General features: G+C 49.4%; 1 protein-coding gene across 6 annotated transcripts in view; it reads left to right on the forward strand.

The window, feature by feature from the left end:
- LOC119966976 (dynein heavy chain 8, axonemal-like) overlaps window positions 1-25,629 on the forward strand; it is a 1,648,910-nt gene that overhangs the window by 1,285,937 nt on the left and 337,344 nt on the right. For all 6 annotated transcript variants that reach the window (XM_038798944.1, XM_038798946.1, XM_038798947.1 and 3 more), the window contains one exon: window positions 14,962-15,125. In XM_038798944.1, coding sequence (XP_038654872.1) covers window positions 14,962-15,125 — 164 coding nt within the window. The remainder of the gene's footprint in view (window positions 1-14,961; window positions 15,126-25,629) is intronic.

Raw genomic sequence — 25,629 nt, forward strand, 5'->3', positions numbered from 1 at the left:
TTGCCCCCGACGATGTTGCGCGCGCTGATCTCGTTAATTTTAAAGAAGGACAAGGACCCCCAGCAGTGTGATTCATACAGGCCCATATCTCTCCTCAACGTGGATGCTAAGGTGCTGGCAAAAATCCTGGCCGCCAGGATAGAGGACTGTGTGCCAGGGGTTGTGCACGAGGACCAGACAGGTTTTGTGAAGGGAAGGCAGTTGAACACGAATGTGCGGAGATTGTTGAATGTCATCATGATGCCGGCGATTGAGGGGGAGGCAGAGATAGTGGTGGCGCTGGATGCGGAGAAGGCCTTCGATAGAGTGGAGTGGGGGTACCTATGGGAGGTGTTAGGGAGGTTTGGATTTGGTGAAGGGTTCATTAGATGGGTAAGGCTGCTATATGAGGCCCCGATGGCATGCGTGGCCACGAATAGGAGGAGGTCGGAGTACTTCCGGCTTTACCGAGGGACCAGGCAGGGTTGCCCCCTGTCCCCCTTGTTGTTTGCACTGGCAATTGAGCCGCTGCCGATGGCGTTGAGGGATTCAGAGAGGTGGAGAGGCTTGGTGCGAGGTGGAGAGGAACATAGGGTGTCGTTGTATGCCGATGACCTGTTACTATATGTAGTGGACCCGGTAGGAGGGATGCCGGGAGTGATGGAGTTACTAACCGAGTTTGGGACCTTTTCAGGTTATAAATTAAATTTAGGCAAGAGCGAGGTGTTTGTGGTGCACCCTGGAGACCAGGAGGAAGGAATTGGTAGGCTCCCGCTTAGGCGGGCAGGGGAGAGCTTTAGGTACCTGGGGGTGCAGGTGGCCAGGGACTGGGGGACTCTTCACAAGCATAATTTCACCAGACTTGTAGATCAGATGGAGGAGGAGGTCAAGAGGTGGGACATGCTGCCATTGTCGTTGGCGGGGAGGGTACAGTCCGTCAAAATGACGGTGCTTCCGAGGTTCTTGTTCCTCCTTCAGTGCCTGCCCATCTTTATCCCCAGGGCCTTCTTTAGGAGAGTGACTAGCAGTATTTTGAGCTTTGTGTGGGCACATGGGACCCCGAGAGTGAAGAGGGTGTTCCTGGAGCGAGGAAAGGATAGAGGCGGGCTGGCGCTGCCCAACCTTTTGGGGTACTATTGGGCAGCCAATGTGTCAATGGTGCGTAAATGGGTGATGGAGGGGGGAGGGGCGGCGTGGAAAAGAATGGAGATGGCGTCATGCAGAGGTACGAGTCTAGGTGCCATGGTAACGGCGCCGTTGCCGCTCCCCCTAAGAGGTTTACCACGAGCCCGGTGGTGGCGGCGACCCTAAGAATCTGGGGACAATGGAGATGGCATCGGGGGGAAACAGGGGGCTCGATGGAGGCTCCACTGGGTGGCAACCATCGGTTCATCCCGGGGAACAAGGATGGGGGATTTAGGGGGTGGCAAAGGGCGGGCATCAGTAAATTGAGGGACCTGTTTATTGGCGGGAGGTTTGCGGGCCTGGGGGAACTGGAAGATAAATTTGGCCTTCCCCAAGAGAACATGTTCAGATACTTGCAGGTAAAGGCGTTTGCTAGGCGACAGGTAGAGGGATTCCCTTTGCTGCCCTCGCAGGAGACGATGGACAGAGTGCTTTCGGGGGTGTGGGTCGGAGAGGGGAAGGTGTCTGACATCTATAAGGTAATGCAGGAGGTGGAGGAGTCGTCAGTGGAGGAGCTGAAGGCTAAATGGGAGTGGGAACTTGGGGAGCAGATAGAGGACGGGACTTGGGCGGAGGCCTTGGAGAGAGTTAACTCTTCCTCCTCATGTGCGAGGCTTAGTCTCATCCAATTTAAGGTACTGCACCGGGCCCATATGTCCGGGACCAGGATGAGTAGGTTCTTTGGGGGTGAGGACAGGTGCACCAGGTGTTCGGGGAGTCCAGCTAATCATGCCCATATGTTCTGGGCATGCCCAGCACTGGAAGAATTCTGGAAGGGGGTGGCGGGGACGGTGTCGAGGCTGGTTGGATCTAGAGTCAAACCAGGGTGGGGACTCGCGATTTCTGGAGTTGCGGTAGAGCCGGGAGTGCAGGAGGCGAAAGAGGCCGGTGTCCTGTCCTTTGCGTCCCTAGTAGCCTGGCGGAGGATCTTGCTGCAGTGGAAGGATGCGAGGCCCCCAAGGGTGGAGACCTGGATCAGTGACATGGCGGGATTTATAAAATTGGAAAGGGTCAAATTTGCCCTGAGAGGATCAATACAAGGGTTCTATAAACTATGGCAGCCTTTCTGGACTTCCTGGCTCAAAGAGTATCTTGGGCAATAGCAGCAGCAACCCGGGATGGAGGGGGGGTGGGGGGGGGGGGTGTTCATTATTGTAGTGTCTATTCTGTAACTTTACAATGTGTTAATCTGCGTTGTTGTTAAAATGCTGTGCTGTTCATGGAGGTGGGGCGAATGTATATGATTGTTAATATTATTGTTATTTTTGGTATTTTTCTAAGGTGCGTCATTGCTGTATAAAATCAAAATTTTTTCAATAAAAAAAAAAGATGCTAAACAAGAATTGCATAGTTGGAGTGAATTTGGGGTATACACGGAAGTACCGGATAGGGGAAATAAAGCTCTATCCCACAGATGGATTTGCACGGAAAAGGTTCTTCCGGATGGAATTTATAAGGCAAAGGCCAGGCTTGTGGCAAGGAGATTTGAAGAAAACTTAGAAGATCAGGATTTAAGGGTAGATTCACCTCTGGCAGGAAAGGTTATTTTAAAGATTATCTTGGCTCTATTAGCCACAAAGGCATGGGAATGCAAATCTATAGATATAAAAGCTGCCTTTTTGCAGGGGCGTCAGCTCCAGAGAGACATTTTTCTCCGTCCTCCTAAAGAAGCAGCTAACACAGAAGGCGAACTCTGGAAGTTGAACAAATGTGTATCTGGATTGAATGATGCATCTAGAGTGTGGTACTTTTCGCTAAGGTCAGTTTTGTTAAAGTTAGGCTGTTGCCAGTTGAAAGCAGATCCTGCAATGTTTGACTGGCACTATAAAGGAAATATTTCTGGCATCTTTATGATGCATGTCGATGATTTTTTGTGGGGTGGGTCTAGTGATTTTGAAGCTCTTGTAATCTCTGGTTTGAGAAAAGAATTCAGGGTTGGAAGTCAGGCTTCCGGTTCATTTAAATATATTGGACTGGAAATCGGACAGACTAAGTTCGGGGCAACTTTACGTCAGTAATCTTATTTGGAAAGCATCAGCCCAATAGCAATTAGTCGTGACCGGGTTTCACAAAAAGACGCAATGGTTTTAAAGATAGAAAAAGAGCAACTGCGAAGTGTAATTGGGCAACTGAACTGGTTAGGTAGGCAGACTAGACCGGACGTGAGTTTTGATGACTTAGAGTTGAGTACAAAAATGAATGATCCCAAAGTGGAAGACATAATAAGAGCAAATAAAGTGTTGGCCAAACTAGAAATGCAGGAGTCTGTTTTGAAGTTCCCGGTTTTAGGTGACCTTAGGCACTTGAAACACATAGTTTATAGTGATGCGTCCTATGCAAATTTATGTGATGGGGTTTCAAGCGCAGGAGATTTTATAATTTTCCTTTTGGGGAACAATGGTAAATGTTGCCCTCTTGTGTGGGAAACAAAGAAAATAAGGAGAGTGGTCAAAAGCACTTTGGCTGCTGTAACGTGGAAGTGGTGGATATGGCCTTTTATATAAGTCAGATATTGACAGAAATTTTGGAATATAGGGATTTGGGTAATATACCTATTGACTGTCACATTGACAATAAATCCATGTGGGAAAATGTGCACTCTACAAAAAGTGTCAATGAAAAGAGGTTACGGATAGACATTGCAAGTTTGAAGCAGATGTTGGACAGAGGGGAAATAACAAAAATTAAATGGGTCGACAGTAGCTATCAACTGTCAGACTGTTTTACGAAAAGAGGGTGTTGCTCGTTCTGGGTGAGTGTGCTTAACACTCAATTTGGCTCTGTTTCGTTACTTAGCTTTGGAGTCGCCAGGTATCGTTAAGATACCGCCACAAGTTTCAAGGTCAAGTTCAAAACAATAAATCCATACACCAATTAGTAAGTTCAAACAAGACACGTTTATTATATTACAGTAATCTACTAATCATGCATATAAAACTATAAGACTAGGCTAATCCTACCGCTAATAAGCCAAATACTTATCTGGATAAGGGGACTGCCGGATCAGGGAACAACGGCTTCTAGCTTTGTCCAGGGTCTGCAGGCTTCCAGTAGTTATGGACTACAGGAGGTCAGGAGTGTCTACTCTCGTAGCGTGCATTGTGACTTACTTGTTGGCGGCTGCTGTCCAGACCTCTCCTCCTCAAGGTTCTTCTGCTGCAACGGTGTTCTGCTGGGAGGGCTGGCTGGTCAAGGAGAGGCTGGCAGAGAGAGCTGGTCGAGGAGAGGCTGGCAGAGAGAGAGCTGGGGTCGCGGTCTCTGTTTTATACCTCTCTCAGGGTCTGGGCGGACCCTCTATTCACTCGCAATCGATTGGGTCTCTTCCCAATCGATTGATTTGAATTCCGCAATAGCGGAGCAATTCCTCGATCACTGGGGTGGTTCTTAGGACTTATTGTTTTGGGCTTCTTTGGCGCTGAAAAGTCTGGCCTTCCATTGAATGTATCGATTAGTGTTAACTTGTTTCTTTTGTGCCTGGGGATCGCCCGGTATCGCCTCTTTAATATGTTAACTTGTTTATTTTCATAGTGTTGTCTGGTTTCGGCAACAGCCAAAACTGGTTTCTGCAGCAGTCCAAATATACAAACGCTTTGCAAGCTGCTTGCTTTTTACAACATGTCCAATTTCCCTGCATTCCTTGCAATCTTCCATTTTGTGTTGGGCAGTGGTCACCCCAGGTGGCTACACGGGGCTAGTTCATGGAAACTTTTGAAAATTGAAAAATTGAAAATCGCTTATTGTCACGAGTAGGCTTCAACGAAGTTACTGTGAAAAGCCCCTAGTCGCCACATTCCGGCGCCTGTCCGGGAAGGCTGGTACGGGAATCGAACCGTGCTGCTGGCCTGCTTGGTCTGCTTTCAAAGCCAGCGATTTAGCTCAGTGAGCTAAACCAGCCCCTTCAGTTACTGTTAATGAAGAGCGCCTGTTTCTGTGACTGTTTTTTTTCTCTTCCAAGCAAAAAAAAACTGGGGAAAAAAGGGGGGGGGAAAGTTTTAGTTTCTTGAAATTTTGTTTTCACCTAATTGTTTTTTTTCTCCAAGGAGTGTGGGTGTGGTGGGTTGGAGGGTCGTGGAATGTGGGTGTGGTGAGTTGGAGGGGTTGAATGTTAAGTAATGGGTTAAGAGACATTGCAATTCGTTGTCTCATTTATGTTAAGTGTCCAATAATTGACACTGATATGTAAAGGGGCTTCAGGTGGCCTCTGGGTCTGGTGATGTGTAGAGTTTTGTGCAGAGTCTGTTGGAAGAAATAAAAGTATGTTGGTGAAAAAGGAACAGAACTTTTGTCTCTTCATACCACAGTATCTGATACGTCTAACATAGCACAGGGCTAAAGAGCTGGCTTTTAAAGCAGACCAAGGCAGGCCAGCAGCATTGTTCAATTTCCGTACCAGCCTCCATGAACAGGCGCCGGAATGTGGCGACTAGGCACTTTTCAGAGTAACTTCATTTGAAGCCTACTTGTGACAATAAGCGATTTTCATTTCATTTTTCATTTCACATACTGTGTTAGAAAAGCTTCATCCCAAAGAAAAGAAAGGTTATCAGAGGGAGGATTAGGCAGCCATGGCTGACAAAGGAAGTCAGGGAATGCATCAAGGCAAAAGAGAGAGCCTATAATGTGGCAAAGAGTAGTGGGAAGTCAGAAGATTGGGAAGGCTACAAAAACAAACAGAGGATAACAAAGAGAGAAATAAGGAAGGAGAGGATCAAATATGAAGGTAGGCTAGCCAGTAAGATTAGGAATGATAGTAAATGTTTCTTTAAATACATTAAAAACAAACGGGAGGCAAAAGTAGACATTGGGCCGCTCCAACATGACGCTGGTAATCTAGTGATGGGAGACAAGGAAATAGCTGAGGAACTTAATAAGTACTTTGCGTCAGTCTTCACAGTAGAAGACATGAGTAATATCCCAACAATTCAGGAAAGTCAGGGGGCAGAGTTGAATATGGTTGCCATCACAAAGAAGAAAGTGCTAGAGAAACTAAAAGGTCTGAAAATTGATAAATCTCCGGGCCCAGATGGGCTACATCCTAGAGTTCTAAAGGAGATAGCTGAAGAAATAGTGGAGGCGTTAGTTATGATCTTTCAAAAGTTACTGGAATCAGGGAAAGTCCCAGAGGATTGGAAAATCGCTGTTGTAACCCCCCTGTTCAAGAAGGGAACAAGAAAAAAGATGGAAAATTATAGGCCAATTAGCCTAACCTCGGTTGTTGGCAAAATTCTAGAATCCATCGTTAAGGATGAGATTTCTAAATTCTTGGAAGTGCAGGGTCGGATTAGGACAAGTCAGCATGGATTTAGTAAGGGGAGGTCGTGCCTGACAAACCTGTTAGAGTTCTTTGAAGAGATAACAAATAGGTTAGACCAAGGAGAGCCAATGGATGTTATCTATCTTGACTTCCAAAAGGCCTTTGACAAGGTGCCTCACGGGAGACTGCTGAGTAAAATAAGGGCCCATGGTATTCGAGTCAAGGTACTAACATGGATTGACGATTGGCTGTCAGACAGAAGGCAGAGAGTTGGGATAAAAGGTTCTTTTTCGGAATGGCAACCGGTGACAAGTGGTGTCCCACAGGGTTCAGTGTTGGGGCCACAGCTGTTCTCTTTATATATTAACGATCTAGATGACGGGACTGGGGGCATTCTGGCCAAGTTTGCCGATGATACAAAGATAGGTGGAGGGGCAGGTAGTATTGAGGAGGTGGGGAGGCTGCAGAAAGATTTAGACAGTTTAGGAGAATGGTCCAAGAAATGGCTGATGAAATTCAACGTGGGCAAGTGCGAGGTCTTGCACTTTGGAAAAAAGAATAGAGGCATGGACTATTTTCTAAACGGTGACAAAATTCATAATGCTAAAGTGCAAAGGGACTTGGGAGTCCTAGTCCAGGATTCTCTAAAGGTAAACTTGCAGGTTGAGTCCGTAATTAAGAAAGCAAATGTAATGTTGTCATTTATCTCAAGAGGCTTGAAATATAAAAGCAGGGATGTACTTCTGAGGCTTTATAAAGCACTAGTTAGGCCCCATTTAGAATACTGTGAGCAATTTTGGGCCCCACACCTCAGGAAGGACATACTGGCACTGGAGCGGGTCCAGCGGAGATTCACACGGATGATCCCAGGAATGGTAGGCCTAACATACGATGAACGTCTGAGGATCGTGGGATTATATTCATTGGAGTTTAGGAGGTTGAGGGGAGATCTAATAGAAACTTACAAGATAATGAATGGCTTGGATAGGATGGACGTAGGGAAGTTGTTTCCATTAGCAGGGGAGACTAGGACGTGGGGGCACAGCCTTAGAATAAAAGGGAGTCACTTTAGAACAGAGATGAGGAGAACTTTCTTCAGCCAGAGAGTGGTAGGTCTGTGGAATTCATTGCCACAGAGGGCGGTGGAGGTCGGGACGTTGAGTGTCTTTAAGACAGAAATTGATAATAGAACATAGAACAGTACAGCACAGAACAGGCCCTTCGGCCCTCGATGTTGTGCCGAGCAATGATCACCCTACTTAAACCCACGTAACCCGTATACCCGTAACCCAACAATCCCCCCATTAACCTTACACTACGGGCAATTTAGCATGGCCAATCCACCTAACCCGCACATCTTTGGACTGTGGGAGGAAACCGGAGCACCCGGAGGAAACCCACGCACACACGGGGAGGACGTGCAGACTCCACACAGACAGTGACCCAGCCGGGAATCGAACCTGGGACCCTGGAGCTGTGAAGCATTGATGCTAACCACCATGCTACCGTGAGGCCCCATTTTTTAAACCCGCCCTAATAAACGCTTAACTGACAGTGATTGGCCCTCAGCTGACGTCAGAGCTGAGAGACCAGCCAATCGTAGTACTAACAAACACCCCTCAGTTTCTTGATTTCTCGAGCAATTAAGGGCTATGGGGAGAGAGCGGGTAAATGGAGTTGAAATCAACCATGATTGAATGGTGGAGTGGACTCGATGGGCCGAATGGCCTTACTTCCGCTCCTATGTCTTATGGTCTTATATTGCACAAACACCACCCCATCCAAACTATTTGATCTCAAGACTTTCCACTCAATATTGAGAAGTAGAAGTCACCCATGACTACTACCCTGTGACTTCTGCACCTTTCCAAAATATGTTTCCCAATCTTTTCCTCCACATCTCTGCTGCTATTGGGGGGCCTATGGAAAACTCCCAACAAGGTGACTGCTCCTTTCCTATTTCTGACTTCAACCATACTACCTCAGTAGGCAGATCCTCCTCGAACTGCCTTTCTACAGCTGTTATACTATCTTTAATTAACAATGCCACCCCCACACCTCTTTTACCACCCTCCCTAATCTTATTGAAACGTCTATACCCAGGAATCTCCAACAACAATTTCTGCCCCTCTTCTATCCAAGTTTCAGTGATGGCCACCACATCGTATTCCCAAGTATCGATCCATGCTTAACTTCACCCACCTTATTCCTGATACTTCTTACGTTGAAGTATACACACTTCAACCCATCTCCGTGCCTGCAAGTACTCTCCTTTGTCATTGTTACCTTCCCCACTGCATCACTACGTGCTTTGGCGTCCTGAATATCGGCTTCCTTAGTTGCTGGACTACAAATCCGGTTCCCATTCCCCTGCCAAATTAGTTTAAACCCTCCCGAAGACTACTAGAAAACCTCCCTCCCAGGATATTGGTGCCCCTCTGGTTCAGATGCAACCCATCCTGCTTGTACAGGTCCCACCTTCCCCAGAATGCGCTCCAATTATCCAAATACCTGAAGCCCTCCCTCCTACACCATTCCTGCAGACACGTGTTCAACTGCGCTCTCTCCCTATTCCTAGCCTCGCTATCACATGGCACCGGCAACAAACCAGAGATGACAACTCTGTCTGTCCTGGCTTTTAACTTCCAGCCTAACTCCCTAAACTCGTTTCTTACACCCACACCCCTTTTCCTACCTACGTCGTTGGTATCAATGTGCACCATGACTTCTGACTGCTCACACTCCCCCTTAAGGATCCTGAAGACACGATCCGAGACAACATGGACCCTGGCACCCGGGAGGCAACAAACCATCCGAGAGTCTCTCCCGTGTCCACAGAACCGCCAGTCTGTACCTCTGTTGAGTCCCCTATAATTAGTGCTCTCCTGATCTCCCCCCTTCCCTTCTGAGCTCCAGAGCCAGACCTCATGCCAGAGACCCGGTCACTGCAACCTACCCCTGCTAGATAATCTCCCCCAACAGTATCCAAAGCGATATACTTACTGCTGAGAGGAACAACCACAGGGGATCCCTGCACTGACTGTTTCCTCCTCTTCCCACCTCTAACTGTAACCCAACTACCTTTTTTCTCAGGTGTAACTATGTCCATGTAGCTTCTATCAATCACCCCTTCAGCTTCCCGAATGATCCTCAGTTCATCCAGCTCCAGCTCTAGTTCCCTAACACGGTCTGTGAGGAGCTGGAGATGGCTGCACTTCCCGTAGGTAAAGTCAGCAAGGACACTGGAGGTCTCCTTTACCTCGAACATTCTGCAGGAGGAACATTCCACTGCACTAGCTGCCATCACCTCTACTTCGTCTCCCAGTAAAAAAGAAAGAAAAACAAAAAAAAGTAAATAGCTCATCTGCTCACAGCACTGAGTTTTTTTTTAGGTTAGAGAAGGAGGGAAGGTGGGAGACACAACACGTATAGTATCTCAGGTTTCCTCACCGTTCAAATTTATTGGGTAATACAAACCTTTCCAGGTCTCCCCACAGCCGACTTCCGGTTTCCTGCTGCTCTGAGAAAAAAAAGCTCCAAAAAAGTAAGTTAAAAATCAAAATCTCAGTTTACCTTCCAGCTCACCCCTCCAAAAATCGCTCCCCTCTCTGCCCGCTCCGCTGGAAGAATGAATGCTATACAGACAACGCATACCTTACATAGGGATGGAAGGAGAAACTGCAGAATATAATGTTACAGTCATAGCTAGGAGTGTAGAGAAAAGATCAACTTAATTAGAGATAGGTCCATTCAAAAGTCTGATGGCAGCAGGGAAGAAGCTGTTCTTGAGTCGGTTGGTACGTGACCTCAAACTTTTGTATCTTTTTCCTGACGGAAGAAGGCAGAAGAGAGTATGTCCAGGGTGCGCGATGTCCTTAATTATGCTGGCTGCCTTTCCGAGGCAGCGGGAATTGTACACAGAGGCAATGGATGGGAGGCTGGATGCGTGATGGACTGAGCTACATTCATGGCCTTTTGTAGTTTCCTGCGGTCTTGGGCAGAGCAGGATCGATACCAAGCTGTGATACAACCAGATACGCTTTCTATGGTGCATTTGTAGAAGTTGGTGAGAGTCGTAGCTGACATGCCAAATTCCCTTAGTCTTCTGACAAAGTAGAGTCGTTGGTGGGCTTTCTTGACTATAGTTTCAGCATGCGGGGACCAGGACAGGTTGTTGGTGATCTGGACACATAAAAACGTGCAGCTGTCGACCCTTTCTACTTCGTTGCCGTTGATGTAGACATGGGCATGCTCTCCACTACGCTTCCTGAGGTCAATGATAATCTCCTTCATTTTATTGACATTGAGAGAGAGATTATTGTCATCGCACCAATTCACCAGATTCTCTATTTCATTCCTGTACTCTGTCTCATCTTTGTTTGAGATCCGACCCACTACTGCGCTGTCATCAGCAAATTTGAAAATCGAGTTGGAGGGAAACCTGGCCACACAGTCACAGGTGTATAAGGAATATAGTCGGGGGCTGAGGACACACCTTGTGGAGCACCGGTGTTGAGGATGATCGTGGAGGAGGTGTCGCTGCCTATCCTTACTGATTGTGGCCTGTGGGTTAGGAAGTTCAGGATGCAGTCGCAGAGGGATGAGCCGAGGCCCAGGCCACAGAGTCTGGAGATGGGATTCATAGGAATAATAGTGTTGAAGGCTGAGCTGTAGTCAATAAATAGGAGTCTGGCATGGGTGTCTTTGTTATCTAGATGTTCCAGGGTTGAGTGCAGGGCTAGGGAGATGGCATCTGCTGTGGACCTGTTGTAGCGGTAGGTAAACTGTAGTGGATCAAGGCAATCCGAGAGGCTGGAGTTCGTTCGTGCCATGACTAACGTTTTGAAGCACTTCATAATGATGGAAGAATTTTGATTTGGAAGAATTCTGCCATAAATTGTGCATGGAAATAACTGAGTTAAATTCCTGAGTGCTGAGATCAATCATCTCTTCATTCTTAATTCATAGGAACATACGAAATATGAGCAGTGGATCACCTTGCCTCCAATCCTGCTCACCATTTAATTTACCAAGGCAGATTTCCTGCTTCAACTCTATTTATTTCTCTAATTCCTTGATTCCCAAGGAGATCAAAAAATGTAAATATTCCAGCCTCTAATATGTTGAACAATATACCGTCCACAACATCCTAGGGTAGAGAATGTGAAAGATTCTATATGAAGACATTTCGCCTTACCTCAGTGCCTCTCCTGATGCTGGGCCCTCATTTTCCAGATTCTCCAGCTAGTGGAGTACTCTGTCAAGCACCTTCAATGAAATTGTCTTTCATTTTTCTAAATTTCAGAGAGTAGGCTAATTTACTCAGTATCACTTCATTGGACAACCCAGGAACCAACCAAATGAACTTTTGTTGTGCCAACTCCAATGCAGATATATCTTCCCCTAGATGTAGAGACCAAATATAGACAGAGTGCAGCAGGTGTGATCCTGGACAGTAGTAACATGACTTCCTCATTATCGTATTCCTGCATTAAAAACCAACATACCATTTGCGTTCCAAACTCTCTCCTTTACTTGCATTTCAGCCTCCTCTTTTAATCTAATGATTAAGTAAGTCAGTTAAATGTTTCTTGCTGAGTTTATCTGACAATGTAAGGTTCAGATGTGGAGATAACTTCAACACGTTTATTAAACTATTTACAATTCTCCTACTCGGGTTCGCCACTACTGTTAATCCTTCTATAGCTACTCAGACTGACAAACCAGTCTGCTATAATCCACATGGTGGGTGTAATATTGAATCACTGTGTCTGTACTCACTGAGTGTCTCCACTGGAAAAAGGAAGATCATGTGTGTTGTATCCTTTGTATATGGGTTGGTGTAATGTCCTCCTGTGGTCGTGTCACCCCTGTGTGTATCGTGAATGCCCATTGGTCGTGTCCTATCTAACTGTTCTATTGGTTGAGTGTCTGTGTGTCATGTCTCTGGTGCTCCCTCTAGTGTCTATCTCGTCTATGTGTATTTACATTAACCCCTTGTGTATTTACAGTGATGCATATCACCACAGTCATTTCTTTAAATGTTTCCCACTGTTTATTTACCACCATACCTTTTACCCAATTAACCTGAGCCAGCTTTCCCATGGGGCAGATTTCATTTGCAATTGATACATATCTACAAGAGGTTAGCATATGATAGCCAAAGTGTTATCTTATGTTTTAAGGCATTCCCAATTGTTTTCCTATTTGCGTATTACAATAAACATTAACCATTCTGTACTTCAAAATAGAATATTTTGGATCCCATAGACAAAAACGTACGGGCAGCTCATTCCATTAGTCAGGGAGCACTACAACCCAAAACCATATTGATTATGTGGCGATATAAATTTAATTCGACAATGAGAAACCCCAGGGATATGATTGCAGCATCCATGGCAGTTGGCTAAGCAGTGTGAATTTGGTATAACACTCAATGATATGTTCAGAGATCATTTCGTTTGTGGTGTGAATAACCTCAATATACAACAGAGATTAGAAGCAGAGACAGAAATTACCTTGACCAGAGCATTGGAAATTTCTCAGGCTACAGAAAGCAGTGAAAGAGGTGCATTTGAATTGCGAAATGTGCTTGCAGGCGAGGTAAACCAGCTTGGATGGGAAATCGCTGGTAGCCCTAGTGCCAGGGATGAGGATTGTCGTTTAGCACACATATTTAAAAATGTGAAGCTAGTGAAATGGTTGCTGTGGGGAGGGGAGGAGCTCATCTTGGAAATTGGAAATCAGCCCAAGGCCGCTGCCCCCGGGAATCCCGCCGGGAGGAGATGGGCCCAGTCGGAGAGGTCGGCCCCATGGCGGGGGATCGCCATGAGCTAGGGGGGGGGGGGGGTGCGAGGGGCTCAGCGCCCGCGGGTCCAACATGCCAACACCCCGGATCGTGTATGCCTATACCAAGGGCAACTCACGTCTGTCCCACCGAACACCTCCAAGACAGAGTCCCGTCCATGGTAATATGGTGAAGGTCACTTTAACCTCCACTGACAATGCAGATTTCTGGCCCCACAGCTGAAGGCTATTGCTATTAGGATTGGCAATGTTAGTAATGTGAGCATTTCATAGCTCTCAAGTGGATTCCCATGGATAAACGTGCCATGTCGCAGGTGAGTGTTACTGACTGGCATCCCAATCAGTATGAGGCCTGGACACTTTGCCTGAACACTGGAGACTTCAAAACCAAAGGGGAAGTAGCTGATAATTAAACACCCATGAGCTGGGCCTCAGCACTCAGTAACCCAAGACACTCAACCTCACTGCTAACCACCCGGCCAATCTTTGTGTCATCCGCAAACCTACTGATCCTACCGCTACATAGTCATTGATGTTATTTATATAAATAACAAACCAAGGGGATCCAGCACAGATCCCCGTGGTTCGCCACTGGTCACTGGCTTCCAGTCATTAAAGCAGTCGTTTGTCATCAGGTTACCCTGTATCCCATGTGCATTTTCCTTCTTTTTAAGTCTCTCATGAGGCATTTTGTCAAAGGTTTTGCTGAAATCCATCTAAACTACATCAACTGCACTGCCCTCATCTACATGCCTGGTCACATGCACAAAAGAGTCAATCAAATCGGTTCGGCATGACCTCCCTCTGACAAAGCCATGATGACTATTCCTGATCAAACCTTGCCTCTCCAAGTGGCGATACAGTGGTAGGGAAACAAATGGAGATAGATTCTCTCCTTCAAAATTTTCTCCAATAGTTTATCTACCACTGACGTGAGACTCACTGGCCTGGAGATCCCTGGTTTATTTCTATACCCTTTCTTAAATAGTGGGACCACACTTGCTGTTCTCCAGTCCTCTGGCATCTCCCCCATGGTCAGAGAGGAATTAAAAATTTCAGTCATATCTGGAGATTTGTCCACTTTTAAGCCTGCCAACACCTCCAATACCTTGTCACTCTCTATGACAATTTGCTCAAGAACTTCAAAGTCTCTCTCCCTGAGTTCCACATCTACGTCCTCATATCTCCAAAGATGTGCAGGTTCGGTGGGTTGGCCATGCTAAATTTCTACTTAGTGTCCAAAAGTTAGGTGGGGTTTCTGAGTTGCGGGGATAGGGTAGGGGTGTGAGCTTAAGTAGTGTGCTCTTTCAAGGGCCAGTGTGGACTCGATGGGCCGAATGGCCTTCTTCAGCACTGTAAATTCTAGGGTTCTATGATTTTCTTGGGTGAAGACAGATGTGAAATATTCATTTAACACCCTACCAATGTCCTCTGGCTCCATCTACAGATTGCCCACTTGCTCCCTAATGGGCCCTACTCTTTACCTGGTTATCCTCTTTCCATTGTATACTTCCAGAATATCTTGGCATTTTCCCTACTTATGCCAGCCAGAGCTTTCTCGTATTCCCCTTTTGCTCTCCGAATTGATTTCTGAAGCTCCCATCCTCCACTTTCGAATCATAGAATTTCCATGTCACATGTTGTGTAAATCAAGTTCACTGTCTTAAAATGTCGTACTCAACTAATTTTACCTCCTGTGTTCCTTGAATATCTTGAAAGTTACTTATGTTTTTTAGGTGAAAATGCTACCTACTCCAGCTAAATTTCATTACATCTTTAATCTGAGGGACCTCTCTCGCATCTGGCAAGGAATGTTAACCATTAAGGCGGTGGAGTGCTCTAATGTGAAGACTCTGCTGGCTTTGTTCAAACACGAATGTACCAGGGTCATTGCAGACAGGTAAATACGATGCTAAATGTACATTTCTGACAATGTGGATTACTATTACCAAAGACAGATGTTTGAAATTTGCTGCTTGTACTTTCATGGATCTCCTCACTATTGAGTAATTGTATTTTAGGTGATAATAAAAACACTTTGGTAAATATCCTACCATGTAGAAGCAGAGGAAATATATGGCACGGAAGGAGGTCATGCCTTGCCATTACTAAGATGCCTATTGCCATTTCTGTCACATTTCCTGACTCAGTTGATCTGCTGCTAAAATTCTCATCCATGCCGTTGTTACTCCTCAACTTGGTTATTCCAACGCACTGCTGCCAAACCTCCTGAGTTCTTGGGCTGGATTCTCCACTGCCTGACGCTGACATCTTTATCGGCGATCAGGAGGAGAACCGACTTTGACGCCCAAATCGGGGCCGGCGCCCGATCACACTCGGCTGCGATCCATGCCGCTGGCCGGGGGGAGGGTGCTTCCGCAAGGGCTGGGGTTCTGTAGGGGGTGGGCTGTGGACCCAATGAGAAAATCTCAGCAGATCTGGCAGCATCTGTAGCGAGCGAAAGAGCTAATGTTTTGAGTTCAGATAACCCTTTGTCAAAGCTACATCAATGTTCCAGTAAAGAAGTTGTGGGAGGGGACCCGGGTAGGCCTGGAACAATGAATGTTCCATATACCCCATCAAAAGGCAAGGGTAGCTAGGACCCATGCGGGTACCCATTGCTACACCTTTGATTTGGAGAAAATGGGATGAGTTAAAGGAGAAGTTGTTGAGAGATCGAACGGGTTCAGCTAGGTGGAGGAGAGTGGTGGTGGATGGGAATTGTCCGGGCCTCTTTTCGAGAAAGAAGCAAAGCGCTCTCAGGCCATCCTGGTGTGGGATGGAGGTATGGAGAGATTTCACATCTATGGAGAATGCACTTAGGGCCTGCGAACTGGAAGCTGTCAATGTGACACAGGGCATCAGAGGAATCCCGGATGTAGGTGGGGAGGAACTGGATCAGAGGAGTGACGATGGAGTCAAGTTAAGAGGAAATAGGTTCGATGGGCAGGAGCATGCTGAAACAATGGGCCTTCGGAACAGTCCTTTTTGATGATTTTGGGAAGTAGGTAAAAGCGGGCTCTGCGGGGTTGGAAGACAATGAGGTTGGAAGCTATAGGGGGAAATGAAGGGGACCCGAGACGAAAGTGATGAAAGAACAGTTCAACATCATGTCGAGCAAGGAATTCATTGAGGTGGGGACGTAAGGCTACAAAGATGATTCCTTTACTGAGAACAGCACGCTCAGCCTCAGAGAGGGACAAGTCGGAGGGTATGGTGAATACGCGGCAAGGGCTGGGAGAAATGGGGACGAGGGATTGGGACTGGTGGAGGGTCTAGGATGGGCAGTGGTGTTGATAAGTTGCTGAAGCTTGCGTTCCGTAACATCTGCAAGAAACAGGAAAAGATTCTTGTTAAGGCGTTGAATGATATGAAGGATGAAATTAAACTGCAAACAGGGACAGCTTTGAGAGAGAGTAAGACAGTGCTGCTGGGGAGAAATGTCGAGTGTCTTCATGTGGCGGCGCATGGCACTGAGTGTGGCTTTTAGGATGCGGCGAGAGCAGCGGTTGGCAGAATGTTGTATAACCTGTAATCCTGGAGATTACATGCAGGGTGGAATTTAAGTTGAAATCTCCGTGGGGTAAATCGGAGACAAAGATAGTCACTGAGGAAGGAGATATGGCTGTGGAAGCGAGTCTTGGTAAGTACCTTGTCCAACACTAAGAGAGAAATGGAAAACAGTGAAGGTGGATAGTGGGGGAGGGACATACGGAAATCCTGTCAGAGAGAAGAGCAGTCCTTCTTCAGGGTGGGCATTCCTGGAAGAGAAGTGGCTGTGAGTTAAACACTGTGGATGCTGGAATCTGAAACCAAATAGAAAAAGCTGGAAAATCTCAGCAGGTCTGGCAGCATTTGTCGGGAGAGAAAAGAGTTAATGTTTCAATTCCAGATGACCCTTTGTCAAAGATCGGCTGTGGAGTCGCGGATGGCGAGTCGGGTTCGCGCACAGTCAGCGCCATGTTGTATGGCGCGACCACTGCAGGTCGTCAGCTGTGCACATGCGCTGCCAGGGACCCGGCCATTCTCCGCCCATTTTCAGCGCGGGAGCCGGGGGTTTGACTCAGCGGCGCTGACACTTACACAGGGATGTGGAGAGCCCATCCTCAGCATATAGTCCAGTCCATTAGGTCTATATTGTCTGTCTATATTTCCTTCTGCCAGAGTACATCACCTCACACTTCTCTGTTGGTGTGATGGTGATGTGGTGGGACATTCTCTGGACTAGAAAATCCAGGACAAAGCTCTGTGGACATGGGTTCAAATCTCACCATGGTAGCAGATGAAATTTAAATTCAATAAATAAATCTGGAATTGAAAGTTAGTTGCTTTCTGCCAGTTTAAAGTTTTAGTTTCCATTTCAATCGACTAACATTCTCTGTCCAAGAGGAACAGGCAGGTAGAGCAAGCGCCCTTTGTGGTCCCGCTCTCAAGGTGGTTTTCCATTTTGGCAGTAGTTTCCCAAGGGAGTGCAGCCAGAGCCAAGCTTCTGTCACCACAAGCAACCTGACTGTACAGGAAGGGAGGAAGAAAAGGAGGAGCGATAGGGATCGGGGATCCATTCGTTAGGAGATCAGAGAGGCATTTCTGTGGCTGCAGAAATCATTCCAGGATGGTGTGTTGCCTTTCTGGGGCCAGGATCAGGGATGTCACTGCAGGGCATCCTAAAGGATGAAAATCAAGATTGAAAAGCAAGGTCTCAAAGGTTGTAATCTCTAGATTACTCCCGGTGCCACATGTGAGTGAGTTCAGACATAGGAGAACAGTGCAGACGAATGCGTGGCTCAAGGGTTGGTGCGGAGGGAGGGTTTTAGATTCCAGGGTCACTGGGACTGTTTCTGGGGAAGGTGAGACACACACAAGCGGACGGTCTGCACCTGACCCAGAATAGGACCAACATCTTTGTGGGTAGATTTGCTAATGCTTTTTTGGGAGGTGTTTAAACTAGTTTGGCAGTAGGGGGGAGGCGGTGGAAACACAGAGTGAGGCCGTGGAATGCCCTACCTGCAACAGTAGTGAACTCGCCAACATTGAGGGCATTTAAAAGTTTATTGGATAAGCATATGGATGATAATGGCATAGTGTAGGTTAGATGGCCTTTAGTTTTTGACTTCCCATGTCGGTGCAACATCGTGGGCCGAAGGGCCTGTACTGCGCTGTATCGTTCTATGTTCTATGTTCTATGAGTACAATCAGTACTATAGTACCATACAGCATACTATAGTAAAGGAACCATGACAAAGGGAGTTCAGTTATGTTGAGCTCCAAGGGAAAAAGGCAAGGCTTTATGGCCTCCACTTTATCAGAAAGACTGATGAGAGAAAGGTGTGGATTGACACGTGGAATTGTGATCTTGTTACCATCACAGCGATGCGGTTGGGGGAGGTGCAGGACTTGCAGCTCAACATTCCAGGGTATAGGATCTTCAGACAGAACAGGGGAGAGTGTAAAAGAGGAGGTGGTGTCACATTATTAATCAAAGAGTCAGTTACTGCAATAAGGAGGGACAATACCTTGGAAGATCTTTAAATGAGGCTTTGTGGATAAAGGTTAGGAATAACAAGGGGGAAGTTACATTGAAAAGAGCGCGAGAGGAGAGACAGCCAGGACATTGAAAACAGCGCGGGAGGAGAGACAGCCAGGACATTGAAAAGAGCGCGAGAGGAGAGACAGCCAGGACATTGAAAACAGCGCGGGAGGAGAGACAGCCAGGACATTGAAAAGAGCGCGAGTGGTAAGACAGCCAGGACATTGAAAAGAGCGCGAGATTTAAGACAGCCAGGACATTGAAAAGAGCGCGAGAGGAGAGACAGCCAGGACATTGAAAACAGCGCGAGAGGTAAGACAGCCGGGACATTCAAAACAGCGCGAGAGGAGAGACAACCAGGACATTGAAAAAAGCGCGAGAGGAGAGACAGCCAGGACATTGAAAACAGCGCGAGAGGTAAGACAGCCAGGACATTGAAAAGAGCGCGAGAGGAGAGACAACCAGGACATTGAAAAAAGCAGTGAAAGAGCGGGAGGGGACACATTGAGAGCGGCGGGGTGCCAGTGGGAGCAAAGATAATATAAGGTGGGAACCGGAAGTACGACCCGCGGACTTCTGGGAAGGATTTTCTCCTAGCCAATAAATTCTGGTGGAGAGGATACCCGAGACACTACACGTGTAGTGTCTCCCACCCGCCCTCCTCCTCTAACCTAATAATAAGACCCATTGGTGTGAGCAGGTAAGTGCTATATTATATATTTTTTTTAAATTTGTTTACCAGAACTTGGTTGAAATTAAGTGGGATGGCAGGGAAGGTAGTGCAATGTTCCTCCTGCAGGATGTTTGAGGTGAGGGATGCCGTTAGTGTCCCTGCTGATTTTACCTGCAGGAAGTGCAGCCAGCTCCAGCTCCTACAAGACCGAGTTATGGTACTGGAGCTGGAGTTGGATGAACTTTGGATCATTCGGGAGGCAGAGGTGGTCATAGATAGGAGCTTCAGGGAAGTAGTTACACCAAAGACTGGAGATAGATGGGTAACTGTAAGAGGGACTGGGAAGAAGCAGTCAGTGCAGGGACCCCCTGCGGTCGTTCCCCTGAGTAACAAGTATACCGTTTTGGATACTTGTGGGGGGGACGACTTACCAGGGGTAAGCCATGGGGTGCGGGACTCTAGCACGGAGTCTGTCCCTGTTGCTCAGAAGGGAAGGGGGGAGAGGAGCAGAGCATTAGTAATTGGGGACTCAATAGTCAGGGGCACAGATAGGAGATTTTGTGGGAGCGAGAGAGACTCACGTTTGGTATGTTGCCTCCCAGGTGCAAGGGTAGGTGATGTCTGCCTTGGCATTACAAGTGCATATTTAAATACTTCTTAAATGTTATGAGGGTCTCTGTCTCCACCATCCTTTCAGGCAGAGAGTTCCAAAGTCCCACCACCCTCTGGGTGAAAATGTTTTCCCTCACATCCCCTCTAAACCTCCTGCCCCTTCCCTTAAATCTCTGTCCCCTGCTCATTGATCCCTCCACCAAGGGGAAAGGTTTCTTCCTGTCTACTCTATGCCGCTCATAATTTTATACATCTCAATCATGTCGCCCCTGTTTCCTCTGCTCCAAGGAAAAAAACACCAGTCTATCCAATCTCTCCTCACAAGAAAACTCTCCAGACCAGACAACATCCTGGTAAATCTTCTCTGCACCCTTTCCAGTGAGATTACATCCCTCTATAATGTGGATTCCAGAACTGCACACAATACTCTAGTTGTGCCCTAACCAACATTTTATACAGTTCCAGCATAACCTCCCTGTCATAATATACACATCAGTATATAATGGTGCAGACACACACTGACTAACACACTGCAAGACCAATCAACACACACAACACAGCAGCCAATCACCAGTTAGGGCACGCTCACTATAAAGCCAGAGGGCGCTAGTTTTCCCGCTCATTCGGGATGCAGCCTCTGAGGACAGAGTTCGCAGCTTGTAGCACAGATCTTCACCATGTGCTAATAGTTTAGACTGGTCAGGATAGGCATAGGTCTTCAGTTTAATCTAACATAGTGTCAACCCACAGTGCAAGTATGTTCAACAGTTCCTAGCTTAATAAAATAGTGTTATACCATTTCAAGTGTTGATAGCCTGTATATGTTACTGCTAAGGTAAACGCAGTCTCCACATATCCAGAGTACCCAACATATCATGGTACCAGTACGTGATGTTAGAATTTATTAGACCTACCTTCAAGTGCAAGCGTCCGCCCCCCACCTCCGCTCCGCTTCACCGGAAACCTTGGTGCCAACGATTCCAGCATTACCTTGAAGCCACTGACCTGGAAGCTGCTTCAGACGCCAGGAAGATTGCTCTCTTCCTTTCCACGGCCGGGGACCATGCCATCCAAATCTTCAACTCTCTCACTTTTGCTGATGGTGAAGACAAGTCAAAATTCAAGACGGTCCTCCTCAAATTTGACAGTCACTGCGACATCGAGGTAAATTAAAGTTTCGAGCGCTATGTCTTCCAACAGCGTTTGCAGGGTCAGGATGAACCTTTTCAATCCTTTCTCACCCACCTTCACATCCTTGCGCAGTCCTGTAATTACGGGTCCACCTCCGACTCCATGATACGCGACCAGATCGTTTTCGGTGTTCAGTCGGATCCCCTTCGCCAGCAGCTCCTCAAGGTTAAACAGCTCACCCTAGCGATTGCCATCGAGACCTGCATGAACACACCACTAACCGATACGCGCACATTCAAGCGGCTGAAACGGCGTGGCAAGGTCCCCACGAGGCAGAACGGGTGCAAGCAATCAAGCAACTCCAGGGCCTCAGCCTGGATGGGGGCGGCCATTTTGCGCGTTTTTCACGGCCTCCCGCGCATGCGCGACTGAACGAGGGGACGGCGATGCCGAAGATCGCACTGCGCAGGCGCGCACCACGTACCACTGCGCTGCGCATGCGCGGTGGTGCAACGAGCGTTGTGACGACACAACGTGCGGCAACTGTGGCTCCGCCCACTTATAGCGGCAATGTCCTGCAAAATCCCGACGCTGCCTACAATGTGGCAAACTTGGCCACTATGCAGCTTTATGCAGGTCTGCTCAGCCTGCCAACTCTCATCGCTCCAAACAGCTACGCAGGGATGTCCGCGCCATCCAACCCACGGTCACCAAATCCGATTCTGACCTGCAGCCTGACCTTGACACCGAGGTCCCTAAAGCACCTTTTCGAGTCGGTATCATTACCAAACATTACCAATCATTACCGACTCACGAAAATTCGGAGAATAGCGGGCGTAGCAAATTTTTACGGCGACGCTGGTCCGACGCCCTCCCGCTATTCTCCGAACCGCGCACAAACTCTGAGTCACCATTCCCGCCAAACGCCTCTATTACGCCCCCGACACGACCAGAATCGCTACTTATTGGCTCGCCCGCTATTCACCGGCCCGGATGGGCCGAAGTCCCGACTTAATCGCGCACTGTTTACACGGCGTCAAACACACCTGCTTTTTAAGTTCGTCAACCAGTTGTGCTGGCTGACGACTGCTTCCAGGAGGTTAGCGCACCGCTCAGCGCACTGCTCAGCGCACCGCTCAGCGCACCGCTCAGAGCACCGTTCGAGTCTGGCCACAACGGGGAAGGCATCCCTGAGAACGGGAGGGGGGTCCAGAGCGGGGGGGATTGGAGGAGACGGAGGGGGGAGTGGGGGAGACGGAGGGGGGAGTGGGGGAGACGAGTGGGGGAGACGAGGGGGGGGAGTGGGGGAGACGAGGGGGAAGTGGGGGAGACGGAGGGGGGAGTGGGGGAGACGAGGGAGGGAGTGGGGGAGACGGAGGGGGGAGTGGGGGAGACGGAGGGGGGAGTTGGGAAGACGAGGGGGGGAGTGGGGGAGATGGAGGGGGGAGTGGGAGAGACGAGGGGGGGAGTGGGGGAGATGAGGGGGGAGTGGGGGAGACGCAGGGGGGAGTGGGGGAGACGAGGGGGGGAGTGGGGGAGACGAGTGGGGGAGACGGAGGGGGGAGTGGGGGACATGAGGGGGGAGTGGGGGAGACGGAGGGGGGAGTGGGGGAGATGGAGGGGGGGAGTGGGGGAGACGGAGGGGGGGGGTGGGAGTGGGGGGGGGTGTTAGGGAGAGAGTGAGCGAGTGAGCGAGTGAGCCGTCCAACCCCGTAACAAAACGTCTGCCACCATGCCATGGTGTGCCGGTCACAAGGACAAGGCCGCTGGTTGCCCTGTGGCTTACGGCCACAGGCCACTGACGCACCCGTGAGGAGGACATAGTTTACTGGCCGTTGGATGCAGAAAGTGACCAGGAGTTAGGCTGCCCGCGTGTCAGCAACGCGTCCAGGCTACCGGGACACACAGGTATCCCGTGGCTGGCGGCTGCCGAGTTGTCGACTAACCTCCGTCTAACATGTCCCGTTTCTCTGCCCCCACCACCCTTCTGTAGGTTAGCACAATGTATGTGAACAGAACGGCTATGTTCTACGCAGTGGTTGGGGCCACTGTACTGCATTTGGCGATGCAGCAGCATCCACACCCACAACCCGCAGTGGATGCAGGGCCAGCTGCAGCAGCAGAGGGAAGGGCCGAGGAGTTGCCAGTCGTCGAGCAGCATGGGGGGGGGGGGGGGGGGGAGGAGGAGGAGGAAGAGGAAGAGGAGAGAGTGAGGGTGCAGCCACGGCGCCAGAGGCGACGACCAAGGCCGAGGGTGTACCGTGTCCGGGTCTCTTTCCTAACAATGACGGACATCACCTGCAGGAGGAGACTCCGGCTGCGTAGGCGGACGGTGGTACATATCTGTCACCTCGTGGCGCACCTCGCCCCACGTGGAACGGGGGGAGGACACGCGATCCCGGTTGCCATCAAGGTGACGGTCGCTCTTAACTTCTATGCTACCGGCTCCTTCCAGTCTCCGAGCGGCGACGTCTCCGGGATCTTCCAGTCATCGGTGCACAGGTGCATCCGGGATGTGACCGACGCCCTCTATGCCATCGCGGACCGCTACATCACCTTTCCCGAGGACCAAGTAAGTCAAGACTCACAAGCTCGTAGATTTGCCAGAGTGGCCGGGATACCGAGGGTGCAGGGGGCAATCGATTGTGTTCACGTCCCCATGCGCCCGCCTGCAGGGGACAGGGACGTGTTCACAAACAGGAGGGGGACATACTCCATGAATATCCAGGTGGTATGCGATCCCCACATGAGGATCATGAATGTCTGTGCAAGGTTCCCAGGGAGTGTGCATGACTCCTACATACTGGCGCAGTCATTCATCCCTGCGATGTTTGAGGGACGTCCCCCCCGGCTGAGGGGCTGGTTGCTAGGTGACAGGGGTTATCCGCTGAGGTCTTGGCTGATGACGCCTATACGGAGGCCTCAGACCAATGCGGAAACACGATACAACGAGGCCCTTGCAGCAACCAGGGGTGTGGTGGAGCGCTGCCTTGGCCTCCTGAAGATGAGATTCAGGTGCCTGGACCGGTCCGGAGGGGCCCTGCAGTACCAGGCCGACAGGGTCGCTCGCATTGTAGTGGTCTGCTGTGCGCTGCACAACATCGCGATGCAGAGGGGAGATGACCTGCTGCAGGAGGCAGAGGGAGAAGCCAGTGGCAGTGGTGCCAGCACAGAGGAGGAGGAGGGGGAGGAGGAGGAGGAGGAGGAGGCTGGCGGAGTGGCAGGCGCAGCACGCAGACACGGCCCAGGTGCTGGTGATGTCCAGGAGGCGGCATGACAGACCAGGCGAGGACGACGGGACGCCTTAGTGGCAGCAGGGTTCACGCATCGCATGTGACGTCCCCGCTGAACACCAAACCACCACCTGCATCGCTAGTCATGCAGAGGGTCAACACACAACTTCCACCACCACAACCGCCCCCCCCCCCAACCCCCTCTCAGTGTACACTGCTCCACTTAGACATCACCCTTACCACTGGGTCCAGACGGTATGGCACAACATTGATGGCTGTGTCAGCGGGTGTGATCAGTGCCATGTGGAATGATGACAGCCCGCTCTGCGAAGATCTGTGAGCTCAGAATGGTTCGAGAGAGTCTGACCCATGGCAATAGCTGAACCATCCACCTTGGTGGCCGCTGAGATCGTCACTGGCACTCTATCACGTGCCCGCATGGGCTAGCTCTGGGAGGGGGTGGGGGGAGGGGCAGGGACTGCACACCCGGCACCGAAGTTTCACCGCTCGTCAACCCCAGCGACACTCGGTCACCATCACGGTTCCTGTGGCTGTGGAACAATCACACGGTATTACAAGTAAGGTGGAACAGTGCGTTTAATGTTAACAATTATTTACAGGTGCCCTAGCCCCTACAACTAAACTGTGCCCTTCACCCGTGCCAACTTACTCAGTGTCTATCTTAGTTGCCTTACGGGCCCTACCACTACGTCTAAGTGACTCCCCAGATGATACAGCAGGAGTGGAGGAGGATTGCTGCGAATCGCCCCCCTCGACTCGTTTCTCCTTGGCCAAGCGTTTCCTGGGGCGACCCGGCCTTTATGGGCCAGGCTGCTCTGCGGGCGTCTCGGGTGACATTGTGCCACCCTGCTCTGCCTGCTTCCCACCCGATGCACCAGGGATGGGACGGGGGGAGGCCGAGAATTCCGGGACGTCCCGTGATGGACTTAATAGGACGGGCCCCGAAACCTCCTCCTTCCTCGGGGAGCCCGGTGGCCCCCGGGCCTCACTTTGGGACAGAGGTGCGAGCAGGGAGGTGCCCCGTCGCACCACCGACACCTGGCGCTGCCAGTCCTGGAGGCCTGCAACAGTATCCACCAGGATCCGAAGGTTTGCAGACACGGAGTCCAGGGAGTTAGACATTCCCGCCAGGGACTGTGCGACCTCAACCTGTGTGTGCACGACGCCATCCAGCACATGTGTCAGGCGGTTGATGCTCTCGGCGACT

Source organism: Scyliorhinus canicula, chromosome 6 (assembly GCF_902713615.1).
Source record: "Scyliorhinus canicula chromosome 6, sScyCan1.1, whole genome shotgun sequence".
Lineage (NCBI taxonomy): Eukaryota > Metazoa > Chordata > Chondrichthyes > Carcharhiniformes > Scyliorhinidae > Scyliorhinus > Scyliorhinus canicula.